This window comes from Nyctibius grandis, chromosome Z (genome assembly GCF_013368605.1).
Source record: "Nyctibius grandis isolate bNycGra1 chromosome Z, bNycGra1.pri, whole genome shotgun sequence".
In the NCBI taxonomy this organism is placed as follows: Eukaryota; Metazoa; Chordata; class Aves; order Nyctibiiformes; family Nyctibiidae; genus Nyctibius; species Nyctibius grandis.
Window position 1 is genome coordinate 8,101,755 of NC_090695.1, and position 16,003 is coordinate 8,117,757.

At 45.4% G+C, this 16,003-nt stretch overlaps 1 protein-coding gene across 1 annotated transcript in view; it reads left to right on the forward strand.

Moving 5' to 3' along the window:
* Nucleotides 1–16,003, forward strand: part of DNAI1 (dynein axonemal intermediate chain 1) — a 147,491-nt gene that overhangs the window by 91,381 nt on the left and 40,107 nt on the right. The window contains exons 15-18 of the mRNA XM_068422106.1: nt 1,438–1,525; nt 3,369–3,448; nt 10,069–10,217; nt 11,101–11,200. Of these exons, the coding sequence (XP_068278207.1) occupies nt 1,438–1,525; nt 3,369–3,448; nt 10,069–10,217; nt 11,101–11,200 (417 nt within the window). The remainder of the gene's footprint in view (nt 1–1,437; nt 1,526–3,368; nt 3,449–10,068; nt 10,218–11,100; nt 11,201–16,003) is intronic.

A 16,003-nucleotide genomic window follows, 5' to 3' on the forward strand; every position in this document is an offset into this window, starting at 1 on the left:
CCAGGGCACGTGGGTGCATGGCAGTGCAAATTAGTAAGAAGGAAGTACATTATTTTATGGGTTTTGACCTTTCTTGATCCTTCTGTAAATTTGTACCTCCAAAACATGACAAAAATATCTTACAGAACATTGTCCCCCCTGAAATGTGAGGGTTGTGAGATACAGGCACAGGTTGCCCAGAGAAGCTGTGGATGCCCCCTCCCTGGCAGTGCTCAAGGCCAGGTTGGATGGGGCTTGGAGCAACCTGGTCTAGTGGAAGGTGTCCCTGCTTATGGCAGGGTGGTTGGAACTAGATGACCTTTAAGGTCCCTTCCAACCCAAACCCTTCTGTGATTCTATGATCCTATGAACTGCAGTACTGAACAGATGCTCACAAAGTCTTCTCCCACCTTCCCTAACATGCAGTTCCCTGGGATTGACTTTGCCAGGCAGAATCTTTTTCAACCTGTGTCCTGCTGTGGGCTTTGAGAAGCTCCAACTGAAGCTTGATTCACTGAGCTAAGAAGTTATGTTTTGTTCTCACAGTACTCCAGTGGGAAATCTGCAGATTCATGAAAACATCCAGTCCTCGGCCCACACTTCTCACTAATTTTATCTTTAGTTCTTTATTCTTTTTATCAGCCCCAGGGTATTCTTGTATTCACAACCAACTTCATTCTGCAGTGGTATTTTAATTCCCAAAGTTAGTCTAAGAATGGATCTTTGCCCTCTCGTCGCTTCCTCATGCTCACCCACATTGTGTCTATTTTCATCTGTCTTCTGTCTCCTGCCTCAACTGTAAACTCTATGGGGCACATCCTTTTGCCCTGTGTTCGTTCATACAGCACCTAGCACAGCAGTGTTGTGGCCTGCAATGAGAGCTCTTTAGAGCTCTGCTGATAACAGCAACATGGGGCACTTTTCCCCTGGGGGAGCTGCTTGCTAGATGTTGTTGTTATTTGAATATCAGAGCCCATGACGTTGTGAGTATTGGGAACTGAGGGTGCTGTGGGGATAATAGGAAGATGGTAAGAAGCAAAGACTGGCAAGGTGATAAGTTACTATCCATTTGTGTGTGTTGTAGTTAGCTCCATGATAATATGCAATACCCATCTTAAACCACGCAGGGTGATTTCACTTAACACAGTGATTTAAGCTGACAGTATCAACCTCCACTCAAAAACGTTGACCCTGAAAGTCAAAGCTTTCCAGGTCAGATGCGTGTGTCTGGGTGATGCACCAGTGGCTCTCAGTTCCAGTGCACCAAAGCATCAGTTTCCTGGAGGTTTTATGTAAAACAGCATGTTAGCAAGTTGCCAACTGTGAGCATGAAACATCAAGCAACTTTTGGACAGCTTTTTAAAATTCCTCCATAAAACTTGCCATTTCAAAGTGCTGAATGTCTCTGTATTGTTGCTGTAAAGCATGTTATTCATGTGGAATCTCCTCTGCCTGCAGAGTGGGCTGGTTCATACAGACATCATCAAGCTGTCAGTAGAGGGAACAACGACGGAGGGGCCAGAGGGGCTGCAGCTGCAAAATCCTGGTAGGAGCCCAAGTCCTTGCCGTGCTGATTAATTACTGACACAAAGCTTCTAATCAGTCCTTCTGGGGAATTAAATTGGGAGTGGAGTGTTGAGATGGAAAGGAGCTAAAGAAGGGTTACTCCTCCTTGCTTTCATGGTGTAGCAGGCAAAGTCTGTCTGGAGCAATGGCCTCTAATTGAGTCAAGTTTTGCTGGTTACGTCTTGTCTTTACTTGCAGAAAAAGATGAACATTAATTCAAAAAATGTCCATTTTACTGGGATATCCCAATGCGGACAAGGCACAGGCGTTACCTGTATTTGTCAAAACTAAGTCAGTTTTGTTCTTCCAACCAGACATTGACTGACCAAATCAAGGAGAAAGGCGACCTTTGCCCTCTACTGGATGCACAGCTCATCCAGCTGAGTGATGTGAAGTACCTCGTTGAGTTTTGGCTCTCTAAAAGCACAGTATCTATTCTGAGCTACTATGTTAGGTTCCCTCCATACAGGGTGGAGACAGTGCAGTCCTTCTAGTCTGAATCCTCTCATCCTGACCATCCTGTGTTTGAGATAGGATGGGATGAGTCAGCTCTGGAGGTCCTGGACTGCACAGGGAGCATTGAGGATTCCCCAAATCATCCTGCTGCACCTGTGTTTGGCTGTGAAGCTGTGGCCTGGGTTTGGAGAATGCACTTGCTCTGCATTTAAGGGTTGCTGTGTTTCTAGGCTAGTAACCGCTGAGCAAATCGGTTTTGAGAAGGTTTGCATTGCCACATAGGTTGCAAGAGACCAGCTAAAGCAGTACACTGCAGAACTCCCTCGGGTTTTGGGATTATTTGTTAGTGTTATTGGGAAATGGATTTTCAAAGACTCGTCTTGAATATTTAACAATCTATTTAAATGTTAAAAATGCAGACAGTATTACAGGGTTGAAATGACCTTAACAATTCCTTTGAGGACTACATTTTGTTCGTGTTTAAGACATAACTCTTAAGACAGCTGCCTTTGCAGAAAGTTCTCTGTAACTATGTGCTTCTGAGCCTTGTCTGCTTGTTCCTGTTTCTCATCTGGTGACTGCTGTGGGTGTCCCTGCTGGTCAACAGCTCCAAGTTGCTCTGGCACTCAGCAGACATCCCATCTTCTGCTCGAGGACCCTGCTGAAATTTTCTTTCCCCACCACGCAAATTGGCTTTCTTAGATGATGTTGCATCTGCCTCAGGAGCAGAAGCCACAAAATCTCAAGGAGTCACATCATGTTGTCGTTGACACCTGTTTTAAACACGGTTCACAATGTTGCTCGATTCAGTGCTTTTGAAGAGAATGCTTCTGTGCCTGGCAGAAGATTTCCTCCCAAATTACATCCTTAGCCATTGGCTTTACTAAAGTGAGCCTGCTAAATGGCTTCTGAGCTAAGGATGGAAAGGGCACAGGGAGGTATGATGTGGTGTGTTCTCTCTGGGCTCTTTTATGTGTGGAAAACTGTTTATATTTTTGTGAATGCTAAACAAATAGAAAAGATCTGTTCTTCCCTAATAGGAGGCTGGCCTCATCTTCATGACTCTTACATTTGCACCAGGCATTTTAAATTTTTACCAAAGTGAATCCCAGGCCAATCTATTCTTCCAGTTCCCTTCCACTTCTTCCAGTTTCCTTTTCCTGTTCTCTATGTTGGTTTTTCAAATTGCAGGTCTTGGGGACAGACACAGCTTGGAAAGTGTTTGCAGAAGGGGTGGCTCTAATTTCTTCAGAAAAGAAATAAATCACTTCTGAAAATACTGGCAGTGTGTGTGTACCATAGGCAGGGAGCATGGGCTGGCCAGATGAAACAATTCTCTGTCTGACAGACCTTTCTTCTGTTAACAGGCTGTGGGACATCATTTGATTTTCACAAAGAGATAGACTATTTGTTTCTTGTTGGTACTGAAGAGGGAAAGATCTACAAGGTAAGAATGGTCTCTTTGTCCCTTGTTTTACATCCCCTGACCCATGCTTGTCTTTCAGGTTCATCATCTTAACTGTTTGCTCAGGCAGTAACAAAGTGCAACTTCAGAGCCTGGTCCTGCCCTTGGATCCCTGTGGTGAGCCTGAGACCAGCACAGAGCCACAGAGGGTCACAGGCAGCTCTCTGCACAGACCCAATTAAGACCTTATTTTGCAGAAACGTTTTTCATGCAAACTGCATCCCAGAATGCTTTGCAGATTGCAGCTGTGCAAGTGAGACGCTAACTATGATCAGAGCAGAAGTTAAAAGGCATTGATCCTCTGTTCTCATGGCTATGGGGAAATGGCAGGAAAAATCTCTTTTCCTTTTTAGACCTGTTATCCCATGAGCAGTGAGGCTAATGAAGCATTGTTTCCTGTGGATTGGTGTCCCGCAGCCCTTCCCTTCCACAGTTACATCCCAGATCGTTTCCCCAGTCCCCCTTTCTCCTTGCCTTCCTATTGCCAGTTCCTCACTATGTACTGTAATCCTTCTTCCCTCTCATCACCCCTATGCTGTTCCCAGCTCAGTGATCGTGGGATCACTCCATGATATAACCCTTGATTCCTGCAGACAGTACTGGCTACTTCCCCTCCAATGCCCTCCTGCAGCCTGATGCCTTGGTGCCCAGAGCCAGCTGGGAGCTGTCAGCCAGCCATCTCCAGCCATGTGGTGAGGGCAGCAGCAAAGCTTTGCTTGCCTTTCCCGGGATGGGGGCACTGGCCTGATGTTTGCACTCTATGGCCATCCCTTTTTAAAGGATATGTAAGAGCTTAATATTACCAAGTCCCACGTGCAGCCAGCTTTGGCTGAAATTGCCAGTGAGGTCAAAAGTTGTTTGGGAGGAGAGACAAGCAGACAGCAGGACACAGACTTTATGTTTTCTTAAGGAATCAAGCTAAAAATAGGAAGTTTTGAGCTCTGCTGTATTTAGCTTTGAAAATAAAGCCAGTAGTTGCTAACATATAACTTTAGTTTTGCACAGCATTCCTCTGAGCTGGCTTTGGGGCTTTGTTAATATTGTAGCCAAAGCCCTTCAGTGTGGGAGGTGGACCATCAGCAGGAGGCTGATGTGCAGAGCAGATCCATCCAGCCATCCCTAGAGGATGCTGTAAGCTCTTTCCCCATGTCCTGCCTGTAGAAAGGAAACAAAACTGAGAAAAAGAACCCAGAGGAAATCGTATTCTGAAAATGATATCAATCATTTAGGCAAGACAGACTTAACAAATATATATTCCTTCCAGAGGGATGATGCTGATTGAAATATCTCCCTCTGCCAGTCAGTATCTAGGGAGGATTTCTCAGTAGTGCTCACTTGCATTGGACAAGACAGGTGCAGAAGGGAGGTGGGAGAAGTGATGGGGCTGGGCTGATGGGCGATGGGCAGTGAGGTGGGTGCAATGTCTTTGTGTTGATGGTTTCAGGATACAAAGCCTCTGTTCAGTCATGGGCGGATGTTCTGAGTTGGCTGGTCGCCCACGGGAGTTCATACCCTGGATATTGTACTCCATATTGTTTGGGTACTGTTGTGTCTAGTCCTGGTTGAAAGGCAGTAAAGAACCACGTTTTAACTTCCTCTAATCTTAGGTGAGTGATGGATGTCAGTGCGTATGACAGTGGATGTCAGTGTTAGGTGGGGGCCATCAGTTACCCTTCAGGAAAAATGTTCAGTCTGGTGTCCTGGCTGAGTTACATAGCAAAGGAAATCCTTCGTGGAGAAGGACTGAATAGGAACAGGATTTGGCAGCATTTGTATTGACAAAGCTGTAGGTGTTCCTGCCTTGGATGATCTTCAGTGAAACTAGAACTAGGATGGGGTTTTGACATAAGGAATCATCCGAACCATGAAGCCACGCAGATATTTTAACCACTTCTTGTGTGGACAAATGCAGAGAGATACTGTTATACAGGATCTTCTCTTTAGTTGGTGCTAAGCCTGATTTCAGGGTTACTGGTAAGCAACAAATCATTCCTGCACTGGTGAGCCTTAGCAAAAAGTGGGACCACTCTCACATTGTGCAACACTGCCCTATAAAACTCATGTGTTCCCATGGGCCGGAAGAGGCTCCCATCAGATTGTATAGGCTAACACAGGGAAGAGAAATCTTGTGCCTGGCACAAGCAAGCCTCCATCCACACAAACAGCGGGAAGAGTGCTTGCACCGTCAGCATCGCCCGAGAGTTTGCTACGAGCAGTTTCAAAAGTTTTGGGGTCAGCTGCTGCTCCAGACATTTCTCAAGGACTACCACGCACCTTCATCACACCCTTTGTTGAAACACTGCACGTCTGAACCCATTACTGGAGCTACCTGTGGAGTGCCTCCCAGAGCCTTGCTCCGCTCGGATGCTGAGGACAGTGATGGTCCCACAGCCATTCGAGCAGCTCCGGGGCCTGTGGCTGCACTGACCAAGCTGCTCTGGTCTCTGTGCTGCAGTTGCCCTTGCCACTGCATGTTGAGTGAGAGGGACAGACTCCTTACATGCTGTATGAGTCAGGGATCAAACACGGGCTGCTCTCCACATGGGCCGAATTTTAGATTATTTATTAAATAAATTGAAAAGTGAGTTTCAGGGAGGTGCTCTTTCAAAGACCAGGCATGCCCACAAATAGCATGATAATATGTTAATTCTCTAGCTGCAGAACAATTACGGTGAATTTTTGAAAATGGCTTAGTTAATAGTGTTTCTGAAGCCAAGAAATCATTATCTTTATTACACACAGACCTATCTATTGCCCTTTTACATAGAGGACAAACTGTTTCTGCATTAATGTGATTCTGTAATGCAAAACTGCCTCTTTGCATATCTTATTTGCTGTTTAGGAATTGTTAAGCTTTGCTATCAAAAAGTATGGTCTCTGAGATTCATATTGAAACATCATTGTGACTTCAACTATTTGGTGAGAATTACTTCTTAATAAACAGGGCTTCAACAGAAAAATTGTGATGAGATTTGAACATAGTCATGTAAGAGAGGGTTTTTTTCAGTCTTAGGCAGTTTGCTTGAGAGTGCAACAAATGAATATAATAAAACTCGGTGCAAGACTGTATAGAATCACCAAAAGGTTATTCTAATTTTAAACAAAACTAACTTTACTCATACTCGTTCTCTCATACTAAGCATCAGGACATTTGTATCTGTGTGGTCAGCACAGAATTTCTTGAGGTTATACAGATGACAAAGTATGCTGGCTGTTGAGTCCTTATCACATCTCTTGGGTTTTCCTTAAATGATGATGACAAACTGGTTTCTGGACAGGCTCCAACTTCCAGTGACCCTTTAGTAATGGAGTGATTGTTTGCCTCAGAGTCTAGTCTTATTTTGTCTTAGGCAAAGTTGTTTTCCTTGTCTGGATATTTTATGGCTTGAATTCTGTTCCTCATCTTCTCACCACCTTATCTTTGGGGCTTCTATTTGTTCTGTCTGTTTGTCTTGTCACTTGACTGACTGCATTTGCCATCAATTAACACAGGTTATTTCTTTTACTATTTCTTGCTGTCTCTCCTGATGCATTCACATACCTCTCCTTCCTTTCGTAAGCCTTTTTACAAATCTTAGCATTTCTGTTACAGATCTCTACAGGAAGGTTCAGAGCAAAAACCAAGGAGACCCTGTGGTGTTGCTGGTAACAGCTGTCCACAACAACACAGGACACGTTTGTGTCAGTGGTTTCTGAAGAGCAGCTGGGTGTCCTGATCTGCCTGGGAGTGCCAGTGTTGGGCAGTACTCTTTCTGTTGCCAAATACAAACCTCCTTTGAGAAAGATTATTATTTTTTTTATTTTTATATTGCCTAGAGTCCTAATGTTTCTGTTAGTGAACTAAAGAAACCCTCTACATTATAAGGATGCTAATAACCATCCATTCACCATGCATGCGGAGGAGTTTTGTGTCAGGCTAGCATCTAGTGTAAACTGAAGTATGGTTAATGAATATTATTCATAAGTTTTGTGTCCTTGGAGTTCTCCTTTCCTCCCAGTATCCCTCCCCTATGTTTTGTAGCCCTGTCACCAGTCATCTTCATACTGGTTTCCTGTACTGCCATAGACACGTTCTTGCTTTCCTGTCTCACAATAAAAATACCATTTACTGTTCACACACATCTACCACTATTTCAATAGCAGAAAAACACTGTCAGCAAATTGGAGCAGTGCTCTAGAAGATCAGACAGGCTGCACAAATGCTTGCTCCCTGAATCTACTCATCCTCTTCAAAGCTGTCTTGTCAGGAATTAGGCATCACATTTTCCAGTGTGGTTTTTTTCATCCTGACATGTGTCTAATAACTGTAGGGTTTTTAAAGTGAATAGTAGGGGAAGACTTTGCCAGCAGTTCTAGTTAGCTTAGAAACTCTTTTTTTTTGTTAAAGTCATACTTCTTTCTGAGGTTTTTCTCAAGTTTGTGGTGTTTCTTCAAAATGCATGTTGGGAAGAACATGGCCCTGTCTCGCACACCAGAGACGATACCAAAGGTTGCGGTGAACACAGTATGGGGCTGGCAGGCGCTGCCAGAGCATGGTGTATGGCTTTACGCTAAAGCAGACATGCAATGTTCCTTTGTCACAAGGGACACAGATGGGCATCTGCCCTACAGAACCCTTTTTGCTGCTGCTTTATAGGAAAACCACAGATCCCTTTCCTGTTGGAGCCTGGGCCTCTGCTCTGGGCCAGATTTGCAGACTGCAAAGCTATTGCTGTGGGTCAGCACATCCCAGAGCACGAGGGGCCTCCTGTACCACTGCCCAGAGAGCTGCACTGATCAAGGGCTCAGCCCCAACAAGGTTTTAAAAGGAGAGCACTGAGCATTGCAGTTCTGTTGGATGCAGACAAATCTGGTTAGGATCTCACTCTTCAAAGTCCTCAGGTATTAGGGACCTTCAATGCACATACTTGGAAGAACAGACAGATAAAGCAGCTTCTTCCTTGTGTCAATTACTAGTGACACATCCTGTCTGTTCCCAGCAAAGTGACTTTTAAAACAAGCCAAGTAACAATTTTCCTGATGACTGAACATTAAGAATTATGAAGTGAAGTTATGAAACATGCTGTTAAAGGAGATTTCAGTCCCATAATTACACACAGGACAGCAAGTCAGAGACAGAGTATGCACCAAACAGTTAGCAAGCTATGGACACTGTCAGTAAATCTCAGTGGAACATGAGCCACTTTCTTGTTTCCATTTCCTACCACAGCAAGCCTCCCAGGGACGCAGGAGCTGCTGCTGTGTGAATAGTTCAGCACGCTCAACCCAGTACCTGCATCAGTGCACAAGGGCGTCGAAAGAAAACAGGTCTGAGTACCCAGGCAGTGAGTGTCACGTGTAATAAACAGTTAAGCCTTATGATTAGTTAGAGCTTTGGTTTGCAAGAATTAAAGTCATGTAACGCTTCAGCAATCCTGCTGCTCAGGCAGATGATGTGTTGCTGCATTCATTAGGGAGTAATGAAAAGTGCTGAAAAGTCCTTGTAGTGACAGTACTGGGGCAGACTGACAGAAAGTCCTGAAACCAACCCCAACGTGCTCTGTGGGTACAGCTTGTGTGTGAGAACACAACCAAGAGGACACTAGTTGTGAGATGAGGTCCTCGTTGCTAACAAAGTAAGCCTCCAGTCCACTTGGAGATGAGGAGGTTTGGGCAGGAGGACCTCATTTTTCTGTGTACACAGAACTGATAGGATCTGGATCAAGTCCCATATTCTGCTCATGCAGACAAGCAGATTGTAACTTCTTCCCCCCTTCATGAACTCACGCATAAAGTGACTTTTCCAAGGCTCCCAAATGTATTCCAGCTCTTGCATACATCTTACATTTCGCCATTCAGTAGCACCCGCAGCTGTAATGCTGCTGGCCTGACCTTTGCATGCGTGTGCCAGGTTTGCCCAGTTCACAGGCTGCTGTTGACTGGGGTACAGGGTGGCCCACCTGCCCGTCGGGGACATGCCAGAGTGCTGGCCAACCTCTTGTGGTTCTCACACCCCTCCAGTAAGTCACGAGTGGCACAAGAGAAAGAGCTGCAGAGCCATGTGACGGGGCAGGCTTTCAGAGCAGACTGTCACAGGGTGAGGGCAGGGAAGGGGCTTTTCTCATGTTCCCAAAATCCTTAGAGCCGAAGGGTTTGGTAGGTCATTCTTGCGCTGAGAGCACCATTACTGGAGGTTTTAATTGTGACACTTCAAATGCACACCGTGCTGTGTGCTCCTGAGCAACACAAGAGCCGTTTTCCCCTGCCTTTCCCAAGAGCCTTTTACAGAGGCATGGCAGGAGCCTGGGCTGGCAGGAAGGTGATGGAGCTCCTGCAGTGGAAAATGGGGTACGTGGCCTGGCTCTGGCTGTAAATCCAACCAGACAACTTCAATTCCTACCTCTGTGTATTGCAGAGGAGAGCTTGGTGCTGCCTGCAAGTGAGGTGAAACAGCATGTGCTAAATTATTTATTTTCTATAGGACCTCAGGGTACCATCCACCTCTTCCCAGCCAGCCCAGAAGAGCCTGGGAGGCCATACAAGTACTGAGGCATCTTTCTGTAGGAATATGAGCGCCAAAAGAAGGTCTAGCTCTGATTACTGACTAGTTCTTTCCATTGCAGTGTTCAAAATTCTATTCAAGACAATTTCTGGATGTGTTTGAAGCCCATCACATGCCCGTGGACTCAATCAGATGGAATCCCTACCACATGAAAGTCTTCATTTCCTGCAGCTCTGACTGGACAGTCAAGATCTGGGATCACACCATCAAGTAGGTCTTGCTGGGTCCTGGCATGGGCGGGGAGGTCCAGCCTGACATGTCAGCAGCACATACTGACTCTGCTCATACCTCAGTCTCAGTTTCCCTCTTAGGTGTTGATATTGCTAATTGCTCTCTTATCTCTGTTTTTGGGGCTGATGACTCAAATTTGTACTCCCCAGGTATAAGGTGTAAGATTTAGCATCAGCTGCCCCAGGAACTCGCCAGGCAGTGCAGCTCAGCACAGAGCCTGACTGCTTCACTTTAGACCTGGCTTTCTTCAGGCAGGACCTACTGTGGCAGGGTTATTCTCGAGCAATGCTGTAATGTAAGAGGCTGGCTTATGGCCTCAGGGGCCAGACACCTCTTAAGAGCTAGAGAAGCAAAAAAAAAATTGGAACATTTAAAAATACATAATGAAGTTCAGGGTTAGTGGTTGAGGAATGTCTGGTTTCCATCAAGGAAATTGGTTTTGTTGTAAATCAGTCAGAGTCAAACGTTTCCTGTTGCCAATACTGCTCTAATATTCAGTGTTGTTGTCAGAAGTCCGGAGAGGGAAAATCACTTTTTCCCATGTGATTATTAACCAGAGAGACTCCATCTTGCTGTGTGTGTTGGGGGAAAGCTTTCAAAATGCTTTCAGAAAGAAAATACATGCTACCTTTCTTCCCATCGCAGCAGGACAATCCCGACCCATTTGGGTTGATGCTCAGCTTTGCTTTGCCTTTGACTCAGACCCTGGCTGATATCTGACATAGAGAAATACTTCATCTCCCAGTTCTGCAGCTGGCCTCGAACAGCATAAGCTTCAGCATCAAAGTGTTTATAGCTCAATGTTTCACTTCCAGAGCAGCATGTGTTTAATGAGTTCTTCTCTCTGGGTCTTTTTTTACAGGACTCCGATGTTTATTTATAACCTGAATTCTGCTGTAGGGGATGTTGCATGGTCCCCTTACTCCTCCACGGTCTTTGCTGCAGTCACCACTGATGGCAAGGTGAGAGGCTGGGAATAACACTGTTCTGATTTGAGCTGAGAGAAAGGCAAGAGAGATCAGGTTTGAGCATGGGGACGGGTCAGCCCAATCCTGGCCAGGAATGTTGGGGAGTTACAGATCTCCCACCAGAAGGAATCCACCACAGTGATGGGCTGAGTTGGCTGCAGCTTGGCTGAGCTGCTTGCCTTAGGATGGCAAGGTCATTTTGGTAGCTCGAGGCCCTAAAACTATTAATTCCTTTTTGCTCAGTCTGGTTACAGAGAACACAGAAGTCATAAAGCAACAGAGACGAGGAGACCTGGGCAGCAGCATGTCTTACTCCTTCTCCCCCTAAGGTCTACCATACCCCTACAAGCAGCAAGGCCAGAGCTCTCTCAGCTTCAGCAGATACACCAGCAAACAGCTGATGTTAAATCACAAATCAGAGGGCTTTTAGCAGATGCTGAGGATCAGCTGCACATGTCACTGCAGCCTTGACAAACCCATCAGAAGTGCATGTGAGCCCTCTCCTCTAAGCACAGGTGCTTCTTGGGAGTCAAGCCCCCCCAACCTATAGCATAAACAAGCCAAACCTCCCTGCAGTCCTAGTTTGCTCCTCTTACTACAGGGATGGAGGTACTCAGATGACAGAGAGGAAAGCAGGGTTCAGGCAACAGGCTACTTTTTCCTATGCTTGGCATGCATATCCCTCGGCATGAATTGCTCACCCTTCCTTAATGCTGCTTCTGCTGCATTAAGGTAGGTGTTGCAAATGCATGCAAGTCCCTTCTTGCTCTCATGTTGACCACATCAGTGCAGGTGTGCAGCTTGCACATGCCAGGAGAAAAACACTTAACTCACTCTATGTGAAATCAGCCTATTAACCAGTGCATCCCTGGGGATGGAGAGATGATGCTCCAGTTCAGAGCACCCCTAGTATGAGCTGACATCAGGTCATTGGTTCTGAACCTCCAAGGTATAGAGAAGCAATAGAATAAAGCGGTTATATACTTACATTGATATTAAGAAATCCATTATAGTAATATGCCCAGGGTCGGCCAATAGAATTTTCTTTCAATTAAATAAAATCAACATTTTCCCACTGTGTGAGGCTGTCTGCAAGAATAATGATTTGGTAATGAAGTACTTAGACCAGTCCTAATATTGAGATGATAGCAGTTATATTTTTGCCCCTAGCCATCCATCCTGGTAGCTCAGATGGTTAATTTGTGCCTGGCAAGTAGCCAGGGCACATAGCTATCCATCAACACTGGTTTTGTACTATAAGACCACATTGCTCCGTCACCATGGGCTGTATGTTTTGCTGGTATAAATTGGAAAGTCTGTGCAGTTTGGCTGAATTATTCTAGCAAAAAGATGGCCTTTATATATCTCTATCATTGAATTGATGCCTTAGCAACTTTATTGCTGTTTAACCTTTATATTGTAGCAAAAAATTCATTTCACTGATACACTGGCTCAGGCTGTGAATTTGTTTCTCAGAAGCTAAGCAATAGAAATCCCTTCACTGGGGCATCTGGTCTCCCTGGGAAGCTCAGGATGCCACAGCCTACAGAAAGCAGTGTTGATGCTTTTCCCTCACAGGCAGGGTCGGGATTGGGCCCTTTATTCATGCATCTGTCTGTCCCCATTCTCCCATATACCAAATGAAGGGCCTCCACAAATGACATGAGTGCATTCAGTGTTACACATCCTCTGAACTGTCTTCCACAAGTGAAGTTATGTGTGCTCTCAAGCCTGGCAAGGGTCCTGTTGACATTCACAGCTTCGACTGAGCGTTGGGGTGAGCAGTGCAGAGAACTGTGGGCACCCTAGCTGTGTCCTGGAGCTTAACTGTGAGGAAGAGGATGGAGATGTCTGCAGGCAGTGGTATCTCCTGGGCAGCATGAGCAGATGGAGGGTAAACACTGGGCATACTTGGATTTCTTATTCATGTGGTCAAGTTTCTGCAATGACAGCTCATCTCTAGGGAGGCTTCATGCTACTCACTAGGGCCAGGTTCTTTGTCAGAGCTTTACTTGCTGCAGAGAAGCTCCTATGGACTTGGCAAGAGTTTGTGCAATGGGGTCTTTCCATCCCACCCCTGGCTTGTCCTAGCCACTGCTGCAGTGACTCTAGTTGTGTTGTTGCAGAGTCACATTAGTTGCAGCATCCATGGGCCTGGGAGTTTATATGAGCCTATGGATAAAACAGAAGACCGACTGACTTGGCAGCACTGCACCCAGGGTATCTCACCTTGGCTGTCCTACCTTGGGTCTAATTCAATAATCCTAATTAGATCCTAATCCAGTAGGATCTAATTCTGCTTTATGCCTTTAATTCCAAACTCTTCTTGAGAAGAGTGGCCACCAGCCAGGAGCAGCCCAGAATTGGGCTGCCTAGCAGGAAAGGTCCAGGCAAGAGATGCTTTCCCGTTGCAGCAGGCTGGCCAGGACGGGTGCTGATAGAAAACCTGGGCCTCTATGTTAGCCACTAACCATGCTGGTTGCAGCAGGGTGTGTCTGAGACATGGTTTAGTTTCTGTGTTGAACAGAACCTTCTAGATCTGCAGTGGAAGTGGAATAAATAGTTGTTTACAGCCTTTTCATTCCTGGATACATTTGTAGCAGAGCGCACTTCTTGGGAATAACTCAGCACCTCGCAAAAGGCGGTCTCCATTAATGCTGGGAAAACATCTGCATTAACAGGGTACAGAAGACTACAGGACGTGCAGCCAGAAAATAAAACATTAAAGGCCTCCTGATCATAAACAGCCTCTAGCTTTGCATCCGCACATAATTATGCCTGCAAAACTTGAAGGTTGCCCAGAGGTGGTTTTAAAATCAGGCCCTAATTGCAGTCTTCAAGGGATACCTGGCATACTTCGAAAAACACAATTCCTTATTCAAGCTGGTGGTATGTGTCCAAAATGTGTGTATCAGCTCCCTAACTCCTAAGACTGACTTGGAAATTGGGGCATTTTAAAATCTAAAATTCTTTAAATCCCCGTGAATCCAGGAGGTGGAGATTTAAGAAAAGCTGTAAATATCGGGGGCATTATGGTAAAATGTGTGTGCTGGCAGCTGGACATCTGCTTCAGACAGCACTACCTCTTCATAAATAACCTGAGTGTGCACATTCCGATGCTGGTGCAGTGGATACTAACTGCTACTATTGCTCTTTATCATGTTCTGGGTAATTTCCTTAGTCTCCTGCTCTGCCTGATGGCCATTTTATTTCAGAATGAGCATAAATGAGTTGCAATGAAAATCGAAATAAAATAAAATGATCACTGAGACGTGCACATCCATGCCAACACCGCCTGGAAAAAAACTCCCAATTCTGTAACTAGGTGCCTAAATAAGGGGCCTGATTTTAAAAGGACTGGACAGCGAGCTGCTTTTATGGAAGCTAGTCTCTGCTTGATGCGCCCAGAGTGGTTGCTATAGAGCATTCAGCTTTGGTTTCAATCAGTGGACTAAGTCTGCTGCAGTTGTGCTCTGTGATTGCATTTCAGATGACACTTGTGTTCCTTGAAGGCTCCACAGTGGTTCCTAAAGCAGACAGGTGGAGAGATGTTATTTCTAAACATGAGTCCTGCAGCTCAGTTGGCTGGCAGCAGCTCTGTGGTCCCTCCAGGCCATCTTCTACAGGGACTTGGCTGTAGATACTGATGTGATTAGCACTGAAATAATACAACGTTAGAGAACACCTAGTTTAGTTTAGGTTGTAAATGGTAAAAGCCTGAGATGAGGAAAAAGGCTAGCTGGGATGAGACCTGCTTTGGAAATAAAAAAAAATGTGGAGGTGGATTTTGATGCCTGGACTACTACATTTAGGGTGCAGGAAATCTGCAGATATTGGTCACGTTATCGTAAGGACAGAGGGCAGAGAAACAGGGAGAGGTAGAATTCAATCCCTGTGGCATTCAGCAGGATTTGTCTTTGGGAGTTTGCTTTAAGCCCATCTCAAACTTATACTTAGAGCAGAAAAAAAAAACCTGAAACATGTAAAAGCAGAAATCATACCTGAAATTTCCTTCTTTTCCTTATTTAAGGAAAGTAAATGGTGTTGGCAGGTTGTGCTGTACACGGGCAATGCCACAGACCTCCATGTCTGGCTCACTCTGGGCATGTGGATGCTTTCTTGTGCTGAATTAATGCATGAATTATTACCTCTGTTAAAAAAGCCAAAGACACCCACATCGTAAGTGCCCCCGGATGGCTGGATCCCAGGCTGTGGGCCACAGCTGCCCCATGCAGTGGCTGTAATGGCATGGTCAAGCTGGGCTTGTTCAGCCTGGAGAAGGAACCCAGCAGCAGCTTCCCAGTGCCGATAAGGACATCACCAAGAAGTTAGAGCCAGGCTCTTCCCAGCAGTGCATAAAGGGACAATGAGACACAACAGCTGAAATGAGTTGAAATGAGAAGTTTGAACTGGATATAATGAAAAGCTTTCACTGTGAAGGCAGTTAACTAATGGAACAGCTTGCCCAGAGAGGTTGTGCCATCTTTGTCCATGGAAGTTTTCAAGATCAGATTGGGTAGAGCCCTGAGCAACTACATTTGACCTCAGATTGGGCAGGAGGTTGGAGTAGAGAGTTCTGGGGGTCTCTTCCAACCTGAATTACCTTCTAACCCTCTGACTCTATGAAATGTCCTTGTGTGAGAAGGAGGATTCCAGTGGTTTTACAATAGGCTGGGGAGCATACACTAAGTACAAGTCCATTTGCTCTCAGGTTTTTGTGGTCTGTGTCCTTCATGACTAATGCAGCAAGAGCAAGGTGATGTTATAGCCATCTTTAGTAAATATTGATAGCCTCAG